Genomic DNA, 23,765 nt, shown 5'->3' on the forward strand with positions numbered 1-23,765 from the left:
AAGGGTCAGGATAAGAACTGCAAAAAGGCACTTTATCTTTTACTTCGTGTGAAACCAAGTACAATGACCAGATTTTGTATAAACTCTCTCTGACTTCACGATGGAAGCTGGGTCAGAGAGGGAAGGGATAGGCAGGATGACCTTTGAGGTAGCTCTTAACAGTAATCCAGGGGTCAGATAAGAAGGGCTGCAATTAGGTCAGGGGCTATAGGCATGGCCGAGAGGACAGATTTTAGAGATATTGGCCAAGGGGGGGGTTGACAAGTCTTAGTGACTAATTAGATTTAGGGGTTGAAGAAGAGGGAAGAGAGTTTTTTATTTTGGATATTTGCTGATAATTTAAATATTTTTACTGAGGTCATTTCAACAAGTCATTGTTTTTGTAAGAGGGGTCCCCCTGGTGGTAAAAGAAAAACCAAGAATGAGATTCTTTCCCCGTGGTACTTGCTATTGTGGGACACGCTTGTATAAGAGAACCTAGTTACGAGACAATAAAATAGGGATCCTTACCCCCTTTTTTGTGGTAGCAATGACTCACGTATAAGAATAACTGAAAGCTGGGGGCGGTGGGGGCAATGGATATAGGTGGTCAAAAGTACAAACTTCCAGTTATAAGATGAGTAAGTTCTAGGGACGTAATGCATAGCATGGTGACTATAGTTAACAATACAGTGTTGTATATTGAAAGTTGTTAAGAGAGTAGAGCTTAAAAGTTTTCATCACAGAAAAAATTGTAACCCTGTAAGGTGATGGATGTGTTAACTAAACTGATAGTGGTGGTCTCCTTGCAATATATGCATATATCAAATTATTGCATTCTACACCTTAAATGCATACAATGTTATATGACAATTATATCTCAATAAAGCTGGGAAACAACCCAAAAGTCTTCCTGAAAAAAAAATTACAACAACTGGGAGCCAACGGCTGCCGATGGGTCAGAAAGTGGGACCTGACAACAACCTTCACCCACTCAAGCAAAGTAGCATCTGGTCACCTTCCTTTTCTAAGAAATTGTCACGTAGCTGGAGGAAAGGTTGGCTGCTATCAGTGGTGCTGAATCCAGTAGGCATTGGAACTCTCCCAGGGAACACTGATCCGATTTAAGAGCATGGCAGGGGAATAAGTAAAGACTTTATTTATTATTAAATTTTTAAAAATATTTATTTACTTTTTGAGAGAGAGAGAGAGAGAGAGAGAGAGAACATGAGTGGCAGAGGGGCAGAGAGAGAGGGACACAAAGAATCAGAAGCAGGCTCCAGGCTCTGGGCTGTCAGCACAGAGCCCGACACGGGGATCAAACTCATGGACCCGTGAGGTCGTGACCTGAGTCGAAGTCGGAGGCTCAACCGACTGAGCCACCAGGGGCCCCAAAGCTAATGACTTGAAAGCCAGATGCACCTGAATCTGAATGTTGGCTCCAGCACAAATATGCTGGTATTGGTTTCCTTCTCCGTGAATTATACATAATAGAATCTAGGTCGTTGCGAGGTTTGAGGGAATGTGGGTAAAGCACTAGCTCAGTGCCTCCTTAACAGTTGGAGATGATGATGATGATTACCTTAGGAGCTTAGGAGATGGCCCACTGCGGTCCTTTAGGCAATTAGTAGAGTCTTAGGGATCTTGTTTATGCATGAATATGCTAATAAAAGGAGGGAGCTCCAAAGCTGACTCAAAAGATGCTAAATTATCTGGAAGCTCCCAGGGCCAGGTAGCGCATCCAAATAAACAAGGTAACACCCCAGAGACACTTCTCTCTTTGTGCTTTCTCTCTTTATGCCTTGGGAATAATCCATGGGATAAACAAGAAGCACTTTCAAAAACAGGTGCATCTGAATAAGCCTGAGTCATCGACCAAGATGAGATATTTCAGAAACTTTCCATTTTGAGCCTTTGGCTTGTTCCTGATTATGTATAAATACCTTGCTTGTTATATAAATACACAGCGCATGTAACCTTTTGCTAAGTAATGCAAGGCCAACAGCTACAAAAGCAACTGAGAAAAGGAGCCACAGCACAAGTGCATCCTGTAGCCGCTCCTTTTCACAAGTCCCTTAGGGTCCTGGAAGGTTTACAATGTTAAAGCTCTAAGAGTTACCTCTTGAAATCACCACAGCCATTTTTTTTTTCCTCTCCAGGAGCTCTGTGTGCATGTGTATTAGTTTGTTTTATCCATCTGTAAGCTTTTGTAAGCTCCCTAATGAGAACAACTATATTTTCTTGGCTTAATTGCACATTATTGAATGTTCTGTCTCTCATGCTATAAATGTACAATAACGAGAAATGGTCTGTTCATTAGGGAAAGCCAGCAAACTAGGGAAATGGTGACTCAGGTAGATTATCGATGTGCCCAGAAAGTAACTTCTTAAAGGCCAGAATATAACCATAAAAACAAAACAACTTGACTATTGCACCACCCATAGCTTGTACCATATTGAATAACAAAGAGGGGTTGGCAAGATTAATCATCTGTGATGCATTTTGTAAAGTAAACAGAAGGATACAACTGATGTGTTGTATTCTTCTGGACACTTAGCCACAGCCTGCCAGATGCTATGGCGAGTGGTGCTGTGCAGAATATACTTGTACAAATAGGTCTGCCTTTGAATATAATTTTAGGTGTCCACCGCTAAGAGGGGGAAACCAGAAATCAAGTGAGGGAACAAATATCAAAACCAGTGATCCCCCATATTGATTCTCGGCAGATTCTTCCCTTTAGCTTTCTTGTATCCCTTAGGATACTGTTTACCTCCCTACAGGAGAGCCAAAGCTCATGATTAAAGTGGTGGGGGTGGCATTTTCTGTATAGTTTAGAGTAAGCCCGAATTATGCTAGGGTGTGAAAAGGCAAACACAGGGTGTCATCTTTCTGGCTGGGAAGGTCCCCGGCAGTTCTACGAACTTGAAGGGTACAATGGAGCTTATAGAGTATTTGCTAATTGACAACCAAGTCCTGCCTTAAAAACCAAAGGAGTTGGAAAAATAATTTGTATAGTACCCTAAAAAGTTATCAAGAGACACCTTAATGAAAATATTTTAAAATACAAATTTAATTGCTCTTTATCAACTCAATAAAATGTGATTTTTATATTTGCTTTTGAACTATTTTTTCTGTCATTAAATGTTAACTTTATAATTCTTTAAACTTTCTTTTAAGCTTATTTATTTATTTTGCGTGAGTGAGAGAGAGCATGGGAAGGGAGAAAGAGAGGGAGAGAGAGAATCCCAAGCAGGCTCCACATGTCAGTGCAGAGCCAATGCGGGGCTCGATCACACGAACAGTGAGATCATGACCTGAGATGAAATCAAGATTCGGGTGCTTGACCTGAGCTGCCCAGGTGGCCCAGTTCTTTAAACCTTAAAGTCTCCCAATTAAATTCTCCTTTGTCACACTTGGAGAGGATTTTGGCCAAATTACAAATGGGTCAGTTTCTGTAGAAAGGTTGCAACAATTGCCTCCCCATGAGTGTGGATTGTTATAACTTCGTCTTAACCCAGACAGCTCCCAAGCAAATGGGATTAAGATATATAATAAATGGATTTTAATGTGTGCGTGTGTGCGGGCGAGCGACTTGAGGTTCTTAAAAATTACACGTGTCCATTTGTTTATTGGGACGTGGTCCCTCCATCCGGGAGTTGTCTGGGTTAAGACAAGTCCCTTCACTTGAGCGTGTTGTGGCCCCAAACCATTTTTCAGACATAACTGGTTGTGATGGGTGCACACATAGCAAGCAAAGCCAAAAGCAATGCCCCTTCCAGCATGCTTTATCTTTAATCTTTGCTGGTGATCTCCAAATGCCTGAGCCAAATGTGTATACTTTAAAAAAAACGTTTTATTTATTTTTGAGAGAGAGCATGAGAGCAGGGGAGGGGCACAGAGAGAGGGGGCAGAAGACCCAAAGTGGGCTCTGTGCTGAGAGCAGTGAACTCCCTGTGGAGTTCGAACTCCCTGTGGAGTTCGAACCGTGAGATCATGACCTGAGCGGAAGTCTGAGGCTCAATCGACTGAGCCACCCAGGCGCCCCGCCAAACGTGCACGCTTGTGTCCAGGTAACAATTTAAATAAAAACAGTGTGTTAACCAGCCAACAGACTTTGAGTGAGAAACCTTAAGCCCAGCAGTTTGAGGATGCCTGCAGGGAACTGATTCTTACCTTTCTGTATCCCCAGAGCTGGTTCCCCTTCATGCCGTGACAGTCATAGAGAGTGACCGGGCTGTTGTGCGAGATTGCATCGAAGCAGAATTTTCGGGTGTGAAGTGGCTCCCCGGGTCGGATATCTTCTCTCCATCCCAAAGTAAAGAGCTAGCAAAACAACCACAGCAGAAGAGCGACAGTGAGTTTAGTTCGGAGAGTCTGGAGAACAAGGGAGGTCTTTTTGCAACCTGGCACTTCTGCTTTGTGAGTTACCAGCAAAGAACTCCATCTAGCCTTACTAGAGGTGCTGAAAAAGGCATGTATCATAAAGCTCTCTAGCAGCAACGGTGGCACCTTTGGCCTGGGCTGCCAAAAAGTACGAATGAGGATTTCCCAATGAGGAACCAGGAAAAATGACAGAGGCATGGCATGGGAAGAAAGAGAGAGTGAGAGCAGGAGAGAGGGAGGGAGAGACAGAAGAACAGGGAGGGGAGCGGCAGGGGGAAGATGGAAGGGGAGGGGTGGGAGGGGAAGACGCTCTTTACATTCTTCATTTAGTGGATCAAATGCTGCACAGTTAGCCCAAATAAGCAGATTGACTGCAAAAAGACGGGGAGCCGAGCTGAGCTGGACTGATGCCAGCAGTTTGAAAAATTTGATTTAAATGGAAGCTAAGCTTAATGAAGCAAAGAATAGGCAGATTAATTTTCTGGAGTTGGTAAGAGTAATTCAGCAGGGCAACGTAGAAAGTTTTGGACTGTAACGCACGGTAAGAGATCAAGTTTACACACACACGGATTCCTCCTCCCCAAGTGAAAACAGAAGCTTCACGAAAGGATTGTTGTCCTTACTGCATTTAATGGACTCTGATAGTTCCAACCAATCTTTTCCTATTTTAGTCTATTCTATCCTGTCCTTCCCATTGTATTATTTAAAAGAATGCTACTTGGGGTGCCTGGGTGGGTCAGTTGGTTGAGCGTCCCACTTTGGCTCAGGTCATGATCTCACGGTTTGTGAGTTCGAGCCCCGCGCTGGGCTCTGTGCTGACAGCTCAGAATCTGGAGCCTGTTTCAGATTCTGTGTCTCCCTCTCTCTCTGCCCCTCCCAGCTCATGCTCTGTCTCTCTCTCTCTCTCTCAAAAGTAAATAAACATTAAAAAAAATGCTACTTAGGAGGCACTAAGCACTAAGTGAACTTTACAATATATTTAATTAAGAAAAAACACTTCTATAAGGGAAATGGTCAACCACTTAAGGAGTTCAGGAGGAGAAATCCTCAAGTAAGCGGGGAAATGGACTGGATGAGACCTACGCTTTCTTCCAATTCTAAGATTTCAGTGAGGTTATGTAATTCTTACAACAGGACTTAAGGTGGCCTTTGTGAAGCCAAGCTGTGAATGGCAAGATAAAGAACTGTCAGAGGGGCCCTGCTGATACAACAGTGAGCGCAATGCTGAACTGTGTGTAGATAATACACTTGGCATGTACACTTGACCAGGCCCTCGGAATATTCCAGTTTTTAGGTCCTACCCGGGTAAGAAAATGTAGAGAATCTGGCAAAATACCAGGGATGGCTAACAAAAACAGTGAAGTGATAGGGAAACTGCAGAAGACTTGAAAAAAAAAATGGGTTAAGAAAATCAGAAAGAAATGCTCTAAATCGAACATCTGAAAGTTGATTGCCTGCGTAACGGTGAGTGACTGTATTCTGTTTTCCTGGAAGACGGGACAAAAGAGAATGCTTTAAATAGAAGGACAAGGGTCTTAGGTTAGGCATTTGAAATAGGTTCATGAAGAGAAATTGTGCGGTCTCTTTTCCTACAGTCCTTGTGCCTTCTCTCATTGCTCAGCTCAATACATTGATGACTCGCCAATACATTGATAACTTATCATCTGTAATATGTCCCACTCTGTGTACAATTTCCCATCTGTACATCCCATGGACATCTCACATTCAAAATATCTTAAATTCAAGTTGATTTTCTGTCGTTCTAAACCTGTTCCTACTCCTTTATTTTGTTTTAACTGGTAGTCATAGCACTCGCTTGCCAAGCTGGGAGTCTTTCATTTTTAGGTCCTTAGTCTCCCTTACCTTCACTGCTTAATCCATTAGCAAGTGTTACCATTCTTGTCTCCTGAATATTGCTGGAAGGAGTCCCTTCTTCTCTCTATCTCCACTATCTTTGCTCTCAGTATTTCTTGTCTGGACTACTGAAATGACTTCCCAACTGGTTTCTGTCCCACCTTCCTTTTTTGGTTCCTTCCTAACTCTTTGACCATATTACCTCTCAACCTGAAATCTAACCATGTTTTCCCATAACCCTTAGAGAATATAGTTCAAACTCTTTAATGTATAAAGAAATTTCCACCATCCTGCCTTTGCCATTTTTTTTTTCCCAGCTGCATTCCTTTCCCTTTAGTTCAGGTTCCAGCTACAACAACTCATTTGAGGGGCGCCTGGGTGGCGCAGTCGGTTAAGCGTCCGACTTCAGCCAGGTCACGATCTCGCAGTCCGTGAGTTCGAGCCCCGCGTTGGGCTCTGGGCTGATGGCTCGGAGCCTGGAGCCTGTTTCCGATTCTGTGTCTCCCTTTCTCTCTGCCCCTCCCCCGTTCATGCTCTGTCTCTCTCTGTCCCAAAAATAAATAAAAACGTTGAAAAAAAATTAAAAAAAAAACAACAACTCATTTGGAAGATTGCTAAGAGAGTAGATCTGAACGGTTCTCACCACCAGAAAAACAAATTCTGTAACTATGTATGGCGGTATGTGTTAACGAGACTAACTGTAGTGATCATCTCACAATACATACGAATATCAAATCTTTACGTTATACAACTGAAGCTAATATAAAGTTGTATGACAATTATATCTCAATTCAAAAACATTAGTAGTTCTTGGCACTAATCAGGCTCTTTACTCCCTTCTGTGACTTTGTTCATGAGAGTCCCTCCGGTTGGAAGGCCAACATTCACCAGCCAACCTAGTTCATAGTCATCAGTTCTTTAAGATTAGTTTAGGTGCCCACCCAACCAAGAAGCCTTCCTCTTTGAACCCCCTGACTCCTTCTCATCCTTTACCTTATTTCGTCATGATTGCCCATTTATGTGTCTGTACCCTCACTAGACAGTGAGATCCTTAATGGTAGGATTGATCTTTTTTATCTTTACATTTCTAGCATGCAGAACAATTCAGAACATATAATAAACGTCCAATAAAATTTCTATTGAATGAATGAAAACTTGCGTCCATTCTACTAACAGAAACTACACTGGGATAACTGACAAGATAAAGCAGTTGGTCTTGTTAGTTCTCTAAATAAATTTGGGCTGTTTGTGTCTAATTAGAATAGTATCAATAATAATATTATTTTTTGAACTTTCATCTTCGATGATTCTTGGCTTAGTTACCTATTCCTGAAACAGAAATTTCCTGTCCTATAAACCTGTCATTGGCACTGATTAGGTCTTAAATTCATTTAAATATCACACTTTCTTGGTACTATAAACAGTCAAGCCCACGCTTTTTTCCATTTCCCTCTGTGCCTTTCCTTCTCTTTTTGGTTTCCATATACGTAGAAGGCCAGAGTTGAAAGGGGCTGTTATTATTACCTAGCACAGTTCCTCATTACACAGTTGAGGGGAAAAAAAAAAAAAAATATATATATATATATATATTACTTCTTGCTTTCTTTTTATTTTTCTTATTGTTTTTATTAGCTGGATCTTATTCATCTATTGTCTGAATTATATCCCAGGGCTCCTTAGGTGACTTTTTTTCTTGTTTCTAAGTTTGTCATTATAGTGCGATAATCATTCCCAGATTTGTAGATTGATTGTTGGCTGGTAGTTTTCAGAGTGTTTTATGTTGTATCATCACCACCACCATCATCATCATCATCGTGAGTATGTGGTGATTGCTTTCCTGCGTCCCAAGTGACATATTTCCAGATTATATCAACTGCTTTATTCTTCTGCAACTCTAATTAGCTAAAAATTTTTCTCTCTTGTGTCTTTGAAATGCTTTCTCTTGTCATTTATCTTATCCTAATGGCCATGTCAAACCAATCAGGCATTGAGCCTTTCATTCATTAGGCACACTTCCTTGTGTGCGATTTTGTCAAACCGGGAGCAAGCAGACATTATGAAAGTTATTTTCATTGTTTGCATTTTATGATGTTATTGTGGCATTTATAGTTTGTCTCTTACCTTTGGGCTGTTTATTACTGATGGAAATATTTAGGTTTCATTCAGGTTTCCTGTACAATAACTCTTGATTGTTTTCTTTTCTTTTTCTAAGAACTCTTCTCTGTATTATTTATTTGATATTTGATTTAAATCTTTTTTTTAAATATGAAATTTATTGCCACATGGGTTTCCATACAACACCCAGTGCTCATTCCAAAAGGTGCCCTCCTCAATACCCCTCACCCACCCTCCCCTCCCTCCCACCCCCCATCAACCCTCAGTTTGTTCTCAGTTTTTAAGAGTCTCTTAGGGTTTGACTCCCTCCCTCTCTAACCTCTTTTTTTTTTCTCCCCTTCCCCTCCCCCACGGGTTTCTGTTAAGTTCCTCAGGATCCACATACTCTTGATTGTTTTCAATCCCAAATCCCTCAATTTTAGAGTCAGTTGATGTTCACCTCTCCACTTGTTTCTTTTAGGTGATACTTTTAAATATAGATCCAGAATGATACATAATGAATACTTCTTTGCTTTAATATCAATGCGGTGTATATAATGTTGCCTGGGTTTGTGCTGTATCATATGAATAAGCTTCGCTAGACTTAGTCCTGCAAATACATTTATTACTTGATCTTGCTACCTGATTTAAGAAGATTGAAAACATTTTTCTCTCCGTGGGTAGTTATGTTTTATTTCCTTGTTATATGGTTGACAGAAATCCGAGATATTGCACATTCCTCCTTGCAGTTGGAGCCCACCTATGCCCCGTGCTGAGAGTGAGGCTCTGTGTCCCAGAATCTGTCCTTTACCACATGCACTGACTTGCTCCCATCTCCGTCCGTCGGCACATCTCCTCTCCAGGTCTTGCAGAAGGAATCTGCCTCTACAGCAGGAGGAAGGCCTGCTGTGCCACCGTGCCTCCTCCCCAGCATGAGATCAGAGCCTGCTGCCTGTCCAAACTGTAAGCCACAGAGGGTTCTGGCTCCTCTCCCCTCCTCTCCCTTGGCCTCATTAATGGCATTTGGAGGATATTCTTTCCAGCCTTATTAGGTTCTATTTTTCTCTTTCTGTCTTGGTCCCTAAAGGAAACTGAAAGCCAGGACACAATGCTGCAGTGATCTCAAACAGCTAAATAGATGGCCCTGGAAAAATGAATCGCACAAATTGCTTCCTTCATAGAAGCCAAATTAGTCATCACCGGTGTTCTGCAACAAAAGGCACTTTCTTATACAGGTGCTTCAATAGACTTTCCACTATCTCCCACGTAATTATTTTGTTTATTCATTTGTATTTTATTTTTGCCACTTGTTAAAAACAATCATTTCAACTCTAATAAATGCCCCTTTTGTGTTCTTTGAATGCTTTTGAATTAAAAGGATACCTACAATTTTCCTGCTCTGATATACTTCTTTTTTCACCCAAGAATTTTAATCTAAATGTAGGAGAACGAGTCTTAATTCATATAAGTCATTGAGTAATACAGTGAATAAGGCTCACAGTTAATTATCGGAAAAACAAAGCAGCTTGTAATGCTTTAATCACCAAGTCAATATATGGTGATACATATTTCAAATATCATTCCTTTTTTTTTTAAACCTCCTGTCAACTTTGTTTAATCTCCTTGTAGCTCTCTTTTCAGAAATCTGTAGGGAAGAAATCTTTTTAAAGAACTGTATCAAACTGGTCTTTTTGGGCCTCTTACATAGTTGTCTGCTTGTCTAGTGCTGCCCTCTGGTGGCTATTTCTTGTATTACGTGTCATAGATTTTTCCAGTTCAGCCCGGGGTTGGGGGGGGGGGGGGGGGAGGGGGGGAATAATAAACCAACCATTTTTAAAGCGTATGCCATGTAGTTGACTTTATTTATATTTATTTTTTAGCCGTCAAATAAAATCTGTGGTCCAGAGCCTATTTCCCTCTAGAAGATGCCAGGGGACAGAAATATTAAACCTGATTCAGGCATTCAGGCAGGCACACATACTTCTTAACCAGCTGGTGAGGTATGTTCCCTGGTTGGGCTGAACAGCTGTGGCAGAGAGGAAGTTAGCCTCACAGACCTAGATTTTCCCCATAACATGCTTCTGTTTCTTCTTAAAATATCCTTTCGCACTCTACACGTGGGTCTTACTGATAGGTCTGTGAAGCCTTCTCTCTGACTCCCAGGCTGAGGTAGGAATTGCTTTGTAGAGGTGACAAGCCAGCACTATTCCTCACATCCCTGGTAGCATCCCTGTGGTGCTCATAGAAAGCGGTGGAGGAAGGAGGAGGCAAGTCAGCGTTTACTGACATTACATTCCTATTCGTAAATCCCAGACCTGCAGAGCCTTCTTTATTTTTTTTTATTTTATTTTATTTTATTTATTTATTTATTTATTTTTAAATTTTTTTTTTCAACGTTTATTTTTGGGACAGAGAGAGACAGAGCATGAACGGGGGAGGGGCAGAGAGAGAGGGAGACACAGAATCGAAACAGGCTCCAGGCTCTGAGCCATCGGCCCAGAGCCTGACGCGGGGCTCGAACTCACGGACCGCGAGATCGTGACCTGGCTGAAGTCGGACGCTTAACCGACTGCGCCACCCAGGCGCCCCCAGAGCCTTCTTTAAAACCCATCTGATAAACGTCCATATCCTGGAGGATATACTTGAGTGAATGACAAATAGTATTTGGTGTTGGCAGCTGCCTTGGGCCTGAGAGAAATTTCTAATTTGGAGTTAGTAGGAAGTGAGCTGGGGGAGGAGATGTCAGAAGGTAGAAGGGAAAGCGTATTTATTCCGCCCCTACCACACACGCAAGATGCTGTTATATCCTAGACGTGCTTTCTTCTCATTGGAACCCCGTTTGTGAGGTGAACATCATTGTCCCTATTTACAGAGGAGGAACACCAGCTTCGAAAGACTTAACCATTTCACAAGGTCACACGGGTTAGAGTGGTTGAAATCCAGGTTGGCCTGACTGCGAGGCCCACGATCCTTCCGGAACACCGCAAGGCTGTGGGTCCGAGGGAAAGGCCCAGATCAGCGGCGAGAGGGGCGTTGGAGGTACTTCGGGGGCTGACTGCCCTGGTTCCGGGCTGTGTTGTGTACATGCTGTGCGACCGCTTCCCTGAGTCGTGCTGCTCTCCCCTGTAATGCAGGCTACGGGTGCGGTAGGAAGGGACAGTGGGGTGGGGACAGGGAGGTGCCAACCTGCCACACCGGAGCAATTCTTTAAGATCCTAGGCTGGGCACAGCGTGTCTTCACTGGTTGAATATACAAGATGGACACTTGAGGAATATGCTAAAGTAGAGGGCGGGAGCCTTACTGGAAACTGTTGGTCTACTGTTTTCGGTTTTCTAAGAGAGAAATTAAGGACCCTTCTGACAACCAAAGCACAGGCGGGTTATACTCTCCTGAACTGGGGATGTATCCTTTAGTAGAGGGAGAGAGAGGAGTAGGATGGGGAAATGGTTTTAACTGTATCTACAAATTCTATTCTTTTAAAAAATTTGGCAGGAATGCCTGGGTGGCTCAGTCCGGTAAGAGTTAAGACTCCTGGGTTTGGCTTAGGTCATGATCTCACGGTTCCATGAATTTGAGCCTTGTGTTGAGCTCCACACTGACAGTTGGAACGTACTTGGGATTCTCCCTCTCCCTCTCCCTCTCTCTCCCCCTCCCATGCGCACACACAGACACACACACACACACACACTCTCTCTCTCTCTCTCTCAAAATAAATAAACTTAAAAAAAGATGGCAATAGCTGTAGATACTTGTTAAATCTGTGTAATGAGTGTGCCCAGATGTGCTATAATAGTTTATATTAGTTTTTCTATTAGTATATATCTATTTATATATAGCTTCCTATTTGACTTTTCATAATTAAAAATTAAAACAATAAAAAGGGGCAGACACAATTCTACCCACTCTCCTTTCTTTTTTTCAAGTGACACAGTGTGAGGAAACTCCCTCCTAAAGACCATCCGTTTTCCAAGTGGACGGGACTCACAACTCACTCAATGAACAGAAGCGCACTGAAAGGCTTTTCAGTCAAAGGCAATACCTAGTCTTGCACCAGCCCACGAAGCCCTTGTGTGGAGATGTTACTGCTTCAAAGTTACCTTCATGTATAAGATTACAAACTGCTACAACAAGAGGGGTATGCAAAGTATTCTTTTCAACATACAGCCAGAGGGGAAAATAAGATTAGGCACAGTCACGAAAGCTGACAAAATAACACAGAGTCTTTCAATAAAACCATGAAACTTAGTTGGAAGAGTTACATGACACCATACAGGCTTTTTGTGGTTTGAAGACTCTCCTTCTGGGAAAGGAAATATAAGCCTGGGGTCACAGTCAACATTTCTAGCATCCTATTATTGAAAGCACATTTGTATACATGTTCTCAATTGATTATCACAGCTTCTCTGAGCAGCGAGGGAAACAAAGAAGTGGAGTCGTTCACGTAACTGCCCCACTGATTAGTGACAGAACTGGGCAGGTCCGCGTGTCCCGCCCAGAGGTCTGTTCTCACTGCATCCTTCCACGCCCGCCTCAGCCCCGCTTACACCTGTCACATACCTGTTCATGAGACCACGTCCTTTCAGAACCGTCCTTGACACAGATATCCAACCTCAGCTCGGTGCCTGTGGCTCCGTGCTTGCTGTCCACGCAGAGATTTGCGGCCACGTTTCGAATCTGCGGAAAGAAGAAAGAATGAGCACGGGTTGGTTTTTATTGTATCCCTAGCTCCTGGCAATTCTGGTATCGATTCTGTAGCTGTTTTTTTGATTACTTGATTACCAAGTGATGCTTTAAGTTTATATGGAATGTGGGGAGAAAAATCAGGTTTTAAATACAACATGGCCTAATGGGCATGTAAAAGAGCATGAAATGGGGGGCGCCTGGGTGGCTCACTCAGTCAAGCATCCGACTTCAGCTCAGGTCATGATCTCACAGCTCGCGGTTTGTGAGTTCGAGCCCCGCGTCGGGCCCTGTGCTGACAGCTGGGAGCCTGGAGCCTGCTTCAGATTCTGTGTCTCCCCCTCTCTCTGCCTCTTCCCTGCTCATGCTCTGTCTCTCTCAAAAATAAACATTAAAAACAAAAACATGAGACGGTTCAAGGGCAAAACGGCAGCTGGCTGCAGCAAAGGGCTATGTAATAAAGCAGCACAGGGAGCAGCTAAGTTCACGACTTTTATAAAATGGCCATTTTTTTTCAGTGAGTTAAAAATTAAAAAAAAATTACTTTATACATAGAGAAAGTGCAAGTGTGAGGGAGGGGCAGAGAGAGAGAGAGAGAGAGAGAGACAGAGAGAATCTTAAGCAGCTCTAAGCTCAGCATGGAGCCCTAGGCAGGGCTTGATCCCACGACCCTGGGATCATGACCTGAGCTGAAATCAAGAGTTGGAGGCTCAACCGACTGAACCACCCAGGTGCCCCTCTTCAGACAGTTCCCAACTTGGAATTCATTGTCTTGTTGCCCCAAAGCATCTTCTACCATTTTCACCTTATCTGGGAGAAGAGCTCAAATGTGAGGAAGGTGATGCGAGTACAGCGTGTGACCGAGATGAATGAATCCCTGAGCATCGCGTGGTTTTGTGCAGGATATGGTAACCATGTTCCAGTTCGCCTGGAGGGTCTGTGCACCTGTTGTCACGTGTAGCATTTCTCCTGGATGATAAGCTATGTGTCACCCTGGAGTGTTAGTGAAACAAGAAAGATGGTGCTATTGGTAGAACCCTATCCGGGACGAAGGTTCTCTGTGTAGAGTCTGAACTTTGGAAAGTTGCAGAATGAGTGACAAAGGACACTGATAATTCCTTACAATTATTGGATTAATACCGGTAAAAGGACCACGTAGTTCAGGATGGGCCGAGAGTGGACTATGAAAAGTATCAACAGAAATAGCCACAGAGAGAGTCTGGCCACGGAAACACGCCCCTTTGTCAAGTCTGGCTGTCTGACGGTTTCACCAATTATCCTGTTGACATTAGAACCACACCCTGTAGTACAGTTGGATATTGTTCGTGGGTAGTTACTTAGGCATCAACGTTTAGATAAGCTCAATTATCTCAATCCTTTTGATGCCTTTATATAGCCCCGGATTATAATAATCCCTTAAGGTACTGTTCAGAATGGAAACAAGAACAGGATGTACTCAAGCGATAATTTTAGTCAAGACTCTTTGCCAAGAAGGAGTACGTAAGGTAGGGAGTCTCTCTGGGACAAAAGGATGGCTGAACCAGGCAAGAGGCAGAGAGAGGCTGTTATGAAATCTACTGAGTGTCACGAAAGGAACAGATGATGCCTGGGTGGCATTGTTGCGGACAGAACAATTTCTTATTTCACTTCCTGTAGGAGTAGAGGTTGGTATATAATGTCATTTGGGAGGGAATCAATGTGTGGTAGATATCAATTTCCTTATTCAGGGAATTTGGCAACAGCCCGGGTTCATCTTCCGCTATTGGACCTCTCTGCTTTCAGGGTCACTGTCCCTAATGATAGAGGAATGTGAAATAATGTAGGACACAGGGCACCGGTTCTTAACCTAGTCCGGTCTGCAGACTTGTCTGAGAATCCAAAGAAACGTATGGACAATTTTACCAAAACAAACTAACAAACCTGTAAGTGGAGACATGCCAGCACTTCTGTGTTCATTTTCCTGGAACCTACAGACCCCACAGTGGAACCCTGAGTTAGGGGAAATGCTTTCCACCCCCCTCCTTGAAAACTACGCGTATCCTTCCTCTTTGTAAGGAAATCCTTAAAGACAGGGAACGAGCTTGGCTGCTGTCAAAGTGCACCTGAATCACTCTCACTTGGGCTAACTTTTCTCCACCTTCCGGAAACAAGTTCCAGGGACGAATTTTACTAAGCCAAGCTTAAAATCAGCCTTGTGTAAAATCAATTCCTTGGTGTGTGATAGAATTTCTTTGGTGAAATAGAAACACCTGAAGGTCAAGAGTTTGCTTTTGCTATCGCTTACTGGAGCTGATCTGTGTCCAGCGTGTCCATTGTCTAAAGCTCTCTCTAACCTGAGGGCTGCCCGACAGGACTCTGGGCAAGACGCTTTTTCCATTGTTGGACCATTTAACTCACAGACACACTCTTAGAGATCCAGCATCGGTTTGTGCCAAAGACACCTTCGGGGCACTATTGTTCCCTCTGCTGGAGAACAGAAGCTCTGAACCACATTTAGGAAAACAACAGCTGCTTATGGTTTATGGCCATTTGGCCACAGAGACAGTGTGCCCTTCTCTGTCAGCTGGCATGGCACTCATTCACTGAAGGGGCCCTGCTCTTGGAGAAGGAGGACATAGGGCAGAAAAGAATATACACAAGCCAGGGACACTGAGTGGCGAATCTGCCAGATCTGCCCGTGGGTACACACCAAGGCCCATCAGAGAGCCTCGCTTTATTTCTAAGCGCTGTGAGCTCCAAGGACTCTGGCAGGGATGGAGGAGATCATTTTCTAAACTCTTGAAATTTCTAAATTCTCACTCAAATGGCATCTGTGTAGACAACGGGATAAACTGTTTTGGGAGCCGAGTTGCAAGGTGCAAGGGCTTCATTGTCTACATCTGTGTCAATTCCAACACACAGCTGTGCCAGAGAAGAAATGGTAGGGAATACAGGGTGAGGTAGGCACCTGGGTGCAAGACCGGTATCAGGCCATCCTCACCGGCTTCTCTTTTCCTTTTCTTTTTATCTTCACCCCTTCAGCCCATGGCCATGCCCTCTCCTGTTGCTCACAAACACAACGCTGTCAAAACCATACGGAGGGCAAACGGATGGTCGCCAGAGCGGGGAGGCCTGGGGGCAGGGGCAAAATGGGCGAAGGGGAGTAGGAGCTACTGGCTTCCCGTTTGGGAATGAAGAAATCATGGGGATAAGAGGCACAGCACAGGGGATATTGTCAACGATACTGTTAGAGCAATGTAACAGGACAGACCTATGCTTGTGGCGAGTATAGGAACATAGCAGAATTTGTGAACTTGTCCGATCCATAAGCTGTACACCTGAAACTAATGTAACATTGTCCGGCAACTATCCTCAAAAAAAGAATAAAACTAAACAGGTGAATAAAATTCCAATGGAACTAATTCTGTTTTCCTTATTCGAGTGAAGTTAAAAAATAAAGATAAGAAACTTTATACAAGGCTTGTGCTTTTTCAACGCGGGCTCTGTATCTGGCTGAAAATGAGGCGGTTTTCACACATTGCACACCCCCAAACTAGGACACAGAGCGCCGAATAAATCTTATGACAGAAGAGATACTTTTCATGCTTTATTCCTTTGATGTCCAGCTTCAGGGCTTGGCATCATTAAAACTGTGTCAAGAAATCCTGAGAGACACGGAACAGGATTAGAAAGTTAGGTAATGCTTGACTAGGAACGGGTGGGGAGCTGGAGGAAAATGTGGGAAAAGAGAATCATTATGTATGACAGGATTACAGGGATAATCTCCTTTTGGGCAAGGTTTAGGAAAAGGTCTGGCAGAGAGTGAAGAATGTCTTAGATATGCAAGAGAAGTCAGTGTCATCTTGAACATTTCTCCCCCCTCCCCAACACGGGAAGTTTTTAAAAAGAGGTGGAAGAGAGGGGGAGTGTGGTGTGAATGTCAACGTGGCTGGTAGGTGTGGGATTGGTAATTCTGTTCGTTGTTAAAGAGAGACTAGCCTGGGTGCCTGGGTGGCTCAGTCGGTTGAGTGTCCGATTTGGCCCAGGTCATGATCTCACGGTTTGTGGGTTTGAACCCCACATCCGTCTCTGTGATGATAGCGCGGAGCCTGCTTCAGATTCTCTGTCTCCCCCTCTCTCTCTGCCCCTCTCCTGCTTGTGCATTCTCTCTTTTTTTTTGACAGAGAGAGAGAGACAGACAGACAGAGACAGTTTAACAAACTGTCAGTTTTAGCCTCAGTTTAACAAATGAGCGCACGGGTTGCTAATTCCCCCCATATCAGGGTCTTTCAAGGAAGAAGTACTGGGTTCATGATTCATTCAATACATTTTATAAAGTACCTGCTCTCCCACTCACTACACCACATACTGGGTATAGAGTGAAAAATAAAAAAAAGAATCGGTTTCAGAGGGTAGGTGAAATGGGCAAAGAGGGTCAAAAGGTACGAACTTCAGGTTATAACCTAAGTTCTGGGGATGTCACGCACAGTTAAGAATACTGTGTTGTATACTTGAAAGTTGCTAAGAGTAGATCTTAAAAGTTCTCATGAGAAAAAATTTGTAACAATGTATTGTGATGGATGTTAACTAGGCTTACTATAGTGATCATCTCATAATACATATAAATATCCAAATCATTGTTGCACATCTGAAATTAATATAACGTTATATGTCAATTATCGCTCAATAAAAAACATTTGATTAAAATAATTCTGAATTTAACAACAACAACAACAACGACAAAATCGGTCTCCTCTCTGTGCAGTTTGAGGTCTAGTGAGGACATCAGAGTGCACATGAGGGGAAGAAAGGCTCGAGAGTCCCAATATTTCTGGCTGTGAATTTTTAATATGGCAAAAGGAATCAAGACACTTCTTCGTGGACGGCGGTTGGTTGTAGAATGCAAACCTGTGTGCCCAGCTAGAGAAAAAGAAGATGGTAGGTTAGTATGGAGAGAGAACTGAGCGGAGACAGAGCAGATCCGGCTTCTGCTGTCCAGGCACAAGAGGAGTTTCCCCCACCCCACCCCTGGCCATGCATTCCTTGTATACTTCATCCACGTATAAAAAGTTAACTTTTAAGGAGTGCTTCTGAATGAAAGGTGATAGAGATTCCAAGGCAAAGAAAAAACAAAACAAAACAAAACAAAACAACAGCTTCTGCTCCCAAGGGGCCCACAACCTCAGATGGGAGACGTCACTTGGGATGTGTGTTGTTAGATTGGTAAATGCTAAGTGAGGACTGAAGAGGAAATGAAAAGACCGCTTGGGGCACTTAGTAGAACTGGTTGGTGCTATTGGAAGGGGCTCTAAGAAGACCAGTAGAATTGAATCTTGAGAGAGAAAGACAGAAGGAGCCCGGAGCCGTAGGGGTCAGAAATGAACACATATATGGAGGTTTGGCAGAGCAAGGAAACGGCACACAATCCTGGTTCAGCATGAGGTTTGTAAAATAAGCACAATCACGTCTCAGAGGGTGTTTGTAAAGATTGAACTGATACACGCAAAGCGCTTAGCACAGTGTTAGTATACTGCAAGTGGTCAGTAAATGGATACTATTTATTCACTTACTTGTTTATTTTCTCGGCTATATCAACTACTACGGTGAATGTGGTGACGCCACAATCAAATCACATTTCTGTTATACTGTGAGATGTCCCACAGGCACCTCAAATACAGAAAGACTACAGCTGAACAAGCTGCGGCCCATCGCTCCAGACCCCTGCTTTAGTCCTTTAGATCAGCGGTTAACCTTGATGTTAGAAGCAGACATTCAAGGTCTCAGCCTGGCAACTTGGGTGGCACCTTATACACCCCCATGTCTCTCCCCCCGTTAGCTCCCTATGGATCCCAGCCCTTAATACTGAGCACCCCACTCCTTTTCTCTCCTTTCCAGTCTTCCAGGCTTTCAACATCTCCTCATGTTTTTTTTTTTTAATTGCAGTGAAATATACATAAAATGAAGTTTGCCATTTTCTTAAAAAAATTTTTTTTATGCTTATTTATTTTTGACAGAGAGAGACAGAGCATGAGCGGGGGAGGGGCAGAGAGAGAGGGAGACACAGAATCTGAAACAGGCTCCAGGCTCTGAGCTGTCAGCACAGAGCCCCACGCGGGGCTCAAACTCACAGACCGTGAGATCATGAGTTGAGCCAAAGTCGGACACTCAACCGACTGAGCCAGCCAGGGGCCCGTAAGTTTGCCATTTTTACCATTTTTAAATGTAAAACTCAATGGTACTAGGTACATTCAAAATTTTGCTGGGGCGCCTGGGTGGTTCAGTCGGTTGGGTGGCCGACTTCGGCTCAGGTCATGATCTCGCGGTCCGTGAGTTCGAGCCCCGCGTCGGGCTCTGTGCTGACAACTCAGAGCCTGGAGCCTGTTTCAGATTCTGTGTCTCCCTCTCTCTGACCCTACCCCGTTCATGCTCTCTCTCTCTCTGTCTCAAAAATAAATAAACGTTAAAAAAAAATTTTTTTTTGCATAACTATCACTATCCATGTCCAAGATGTCTTTATCCCTCAAAATAGCAACTCGTAACCATTAAGCAATTACTTCCCCACTTCCCCCGCCTCTGGTAGCATCTATGTTACTGACTATAAATTTGCCTAATTTAGTCACCTCGGTTAAGTGGAACCATACCATGTTTGTCCTTTTGTGTCATGCTTATTTCACTTTGCATAACATTTTCATGGCTTATCCATATGATAGCATAGATTAGAACTTTGTTTCTTTTTAAGACTGATATTGTATGTAATATACATATTAATACACATATATATCACATTTTGCTTATCCTTTCATCCACTGAGGAAGACTGGGGTTGCTTCTACCTTTTGGCTATTGTAAAAACTGATGTTGTGACTATTGGCATACAAAGGTCTGTTTGCATACTTGTTTTCAGTTCTTTTGGGTATATGTCCAGGAGTGGAATTGCCCAGGTCATATGGTAATTCTATGTTTACCTTTCTGAGAAGCCGCCATGCTGTTTTATGTAGCGGCTGTACCGTTTGACATTCCTACAAGAATGTACGATGGTTCCAACTTCTTCACATGCTTGCCAATGCTTGCTGTTTTCTGTTTCTGATAATAGCCATGCTAGTGGGTGCAAAGTGGGATCTCATTATGTTTTGATTGCATTTCTCTAATGAATAATTATATCACATACCTTTCCATGTGTTTATTGGGCATGTCCATGTATTCTATGGAGAAATGTCTATTCAAGTCCTTTGCCTTTTTTGAATTGGGTTATTTGTTTTCTTGTTGAATTGTAGGAGGTTTTTTTTTTCTTCAACTTTTTTTTAATTTATTTTATTTATTTTATTTTTATTTTTGGGACAGAGAGAGACAGAGCATGAACGGGGGAGGGGCAGAGAGAGAGGAAGACACAGAATCGGAAACAGGCTCCAGCCTCTGAGCCATCAGCCCAGAGCCCGACGCGGGGCTCGAACCCACGGACCGCGAGATCGTGACCTGGCTGAAGTCGGACGCTTAACCGACTGCGCCACCCAGGCGCCCCAAATTGTAGGAGGTTTTAAAAACGTTCTGGATATTAATATCTTATCAGATACATGGCTTGCAAATATTTTCTCCTGTTTTGTAAGGTTGCCTTTTCATTCTATTGGTAGTGTCTTTTGATGCACAAATGTTTTTATTTTTAATCAAGTTCGATTTATCTATTTTAATCTTTGTTGCCTTTTTTTGGTGTCATATTTAAGAAACCATTGCCTAATCCAATGCCATGAAGATTTCCCTCTGTTTTATTCTAAGAGTTTTGTTACCTTGTATTTAGGTCTGATCCACTTTGAGTTAAAATTTGTATACTATATAAAATAAAGTTCCAACCTCATTCTTTTGCATGTGGATGTATCATTTGGTAGGGTTACCATAACAAAGTACTATCAACCTGGTGACTTAAACAACATAAATTTATTTCATCACAGTTCTAGAGGCTACAATCCTGAGATCAAGGTGTTGGCAAAGTTGATTCTTTCTGAGGGCTGTGGGGGAGAATATGCTCTATGCATCTCTCCTAGCTTCTAGTTTATGGCAATCTTTGACACTGTTTGGCTTGTAGATGCATCACCCTGATTTCTGCCTTTACGTTTACATGGCATTCTCCTCCTGTACATGTCTGTGTCCAAATTTTCTATTTTTATGAGGACGCCAGTCAAACTGGATTAGAGGCCAACTCTACTCCCATGTGACCTCATCTTAACTGATTACAACTGCAACAACCCTCTTTCCAAATAAGGTTATATTCTGAGATACTGAGATTAGGATTTCAATGTATGAATTTGGGGAGACGTGACCTACTAACAGTGGGTATTCAGCCTTCCCAGCATGATCTGTCCTTTTTCCATTGAGTGATATGGGTGCTCTTGTCAAAAAATCATTGACCACATAAGTGAGGTTTTATTTTTGGGTTCTGTGTTTTATTCCATTGGTCTATGTGTCTGTCCTTAGCCATGCTCACCTCCCCTTAGCTTCCTTGAGATATTATTGATACATATTTAAAAAAAAAATTTTTTTTAACGTTTATTTATTTTTGGGACAGAGAGAGACAGAGCATGAACTGGGGAGGGGCAGAGAGAGAGGGAGACACAGAATCGGAAGCAAGCTCCAGGCTCTGAGCCATCAGCCCAGAGCCTGACATGGGGCTCGAGCTCATGGACCGTGAGATCGTGACCTGAGCTGAAGTCGGACGCTTAACCGACTGAGCCACCCAGGCGCCCTATTGATACATATTTTTAAAGTTTACTTATTTCTTTTGAGATAGAAAGAGCATGGGTGGGGCAGAGGCAAAAAGAGGGTCAGAGAAAGAATCCCAAGCAGACTCTGTGCTCTCAGTGTGGAGTCTAATGGGGGCTCGCTCTCATGGACTGTGATCATGACTTGAGCTGAAACCAAGAGTCAGTAACTTAACTGAGCCACCCAGGAGCCAGGATATTTTTGGTATCATAACATGTATAAATTTATGGTATATAACATGATTTGATACACGTATATCTGCAGAATGATTGCCACATTAAGGTTAGTTAACACCTCCATTTTCTCATGTAATTACCTTTTTGTGTGTGTGTGTGTTGGGGGGGGGGATGAAAACATTTAAGATCTACTCTCCTAACAACTTTCAAGTGTATAATACAGTATTGTTAATTATAGCCACTATGCTATATGTTAGATCCCTAGAACGTATTCATTTTACAGCTGGAAGTCTGTGTCTTTTGATCAATATTCCCTATTTCTCCTATACCCCATCCCCTGGCAACCACAATTCTATTTTCTATTTCTATAAGTTAAGCTTTCTTTCTTTCTTTCTTTCAAATATTTTTTTAATGTTTATTTTTGAGAGAGTGACAGAGTGCAAGTCGGGGAGGGGCAGAGAGAGCAGAGAGAGAGGGGGAAGCACGGAATCCAAAGCAGGCTCCTGGCTCGGAGCCTGACAGGGGCTTGAACCCATGGACCACGAGATCATGACCTGAGTCGAAGTCGGATGCCCAACCTACTGAGCCATCCAGGCGCTCCAAACAATTTGTTTAATTTTATTTTTAAGCTTATTTATTTAATTGGAGGGAGAGAGAGTGGGGAAGGGACACAGGAGAGAGAGAGAGAGAGAGAGAGAGAGAGAGAGAATCACTAGCAGGCTCTACACAATCAGCTCAGAGCCTGATGAGGGGCTTGAACTCATGAACCTCGAGATCATGACCAGAGCTGAAATCAAGAGTCCCACGCTTAAACGACTGAGCCACCCAGGTGCCCTGAGAATTACATAAAACTGTATACACACCTTCCCCTAATTCACTGGAAACTCAAACAATTTTTTGAAGTGTTTTTAGAAATTAAAACAAATATACAAATAGAAAACGCTAAAACCGCTTGCATTGTCCTTGCAAGACCTTTTGCTTTTTAACGTCTGTCTCACGGCCATCACAGCAGTTTGGCTTGAATGGATCCCCTCCATCTCTAGTTACTTCACGCCAGGGGCATACAATGACTGCTGGCAGGGACCAACTACTGCCTTTCCTTGAAATTATGCCCACAGAGAATTTCTTCCTATCTTATGCACATTTTCCTCCGCTGAATTTACCATAAATGTAATTGCTTTGGCATCTTTCTCTTGCTCTGGGACTTACCAGAACTACTCATTCCAGAAGCCTGGCTTACATTATGCAAGAAAAAGCTGAGCCTGTGGCAGAAATATCACCATAGGGCCTTCAGATTTGTATGTGTTCTGCTCTAAATCGTCGATTTCTAAAACTATGTCCTGCCACTTGAAGAATTGTGAGTATTGTGTGTGAGACACATCCAGCATCAGAACAGAACTTTTGAGTTAAGTGCTATTTGCCAGAAACAATGTGATTTCCACAGACAGATGCAGAGGAAGATTTGTATAAAGAAGCCACTTTTTATCGGGCTTAAGATAAGCAACTCCTCTCTAATAGAAGGACAAAAAATTACAGTACTTACTTCATACTCACCTGAGTTTTTACAACAATTGTTTCCCTTCTTAATCTGCACTATGGCCACGCTGTGCATTCATTCACATTTGCAACTGAGGCTCTGGGACAGTAAGCGGTTTGTCCAAGATTATAAAACCAGTAGATGGCGGGCAGGGTCTGTACCCATGTCTCTGATTCCTAGACCCATGATCTTCATATGGAATTGTGGTAATAGTTATAATTAATTCGCCAGAACAGTGCAATTTCATGTGTTAAACCTGTGGCAAATGCTTTACTGAGCTCAAAGGAATATACGGAGATTAAAGAAGGCTCTGAATCCTTGGGTTTAGAAAA

At 42.9% G+C, this 23,765-nt stretch overlaps 1 protein-coding gene across 1 annotated transcript in view; it reads right to left on the reverse strand.

The window, feature by feature from the left end:
• GALNTL6 (polypeptide N-acetylgalactosaminyltransferase like 6) overlaps positions 1-23,765 on the reverse strand; it is a 1,204,077-nt gene that overhangs the window by 14,418 nt on the left and 1,165,894 nt on the right. The window contains exons 10-11 of the mRNA XM_047854813.1: positions 12,869-12,985; positions 4,153-4,302 (exon numbers count right to left, since the gene is read on the reverse strand). Coding sequence (XP_047710769.1) covers positions 4,153-4,302; positions 12,869-12,985 — 267 coding nt within the window. The remainder of the gene's footprint in view (positions 1-4,152; positions 4,303-12,868; positions 12,986-23,765) is intronic.

This window comes from Prionailurus viverrinus, chromosome B1 (genome assembly GCF_022837055.1).
Source record: "Prionailurus viverrinus isolate Anna chromosome B1, UM_Priviv_1.0, whole genome shotgun sequence".
Lineage (NCBI taxonomy): Eukaryota > Metazoa > Chordata > Mammalia > Carnivora > Felidae > Prionailurus > Prionailurus viverrinus.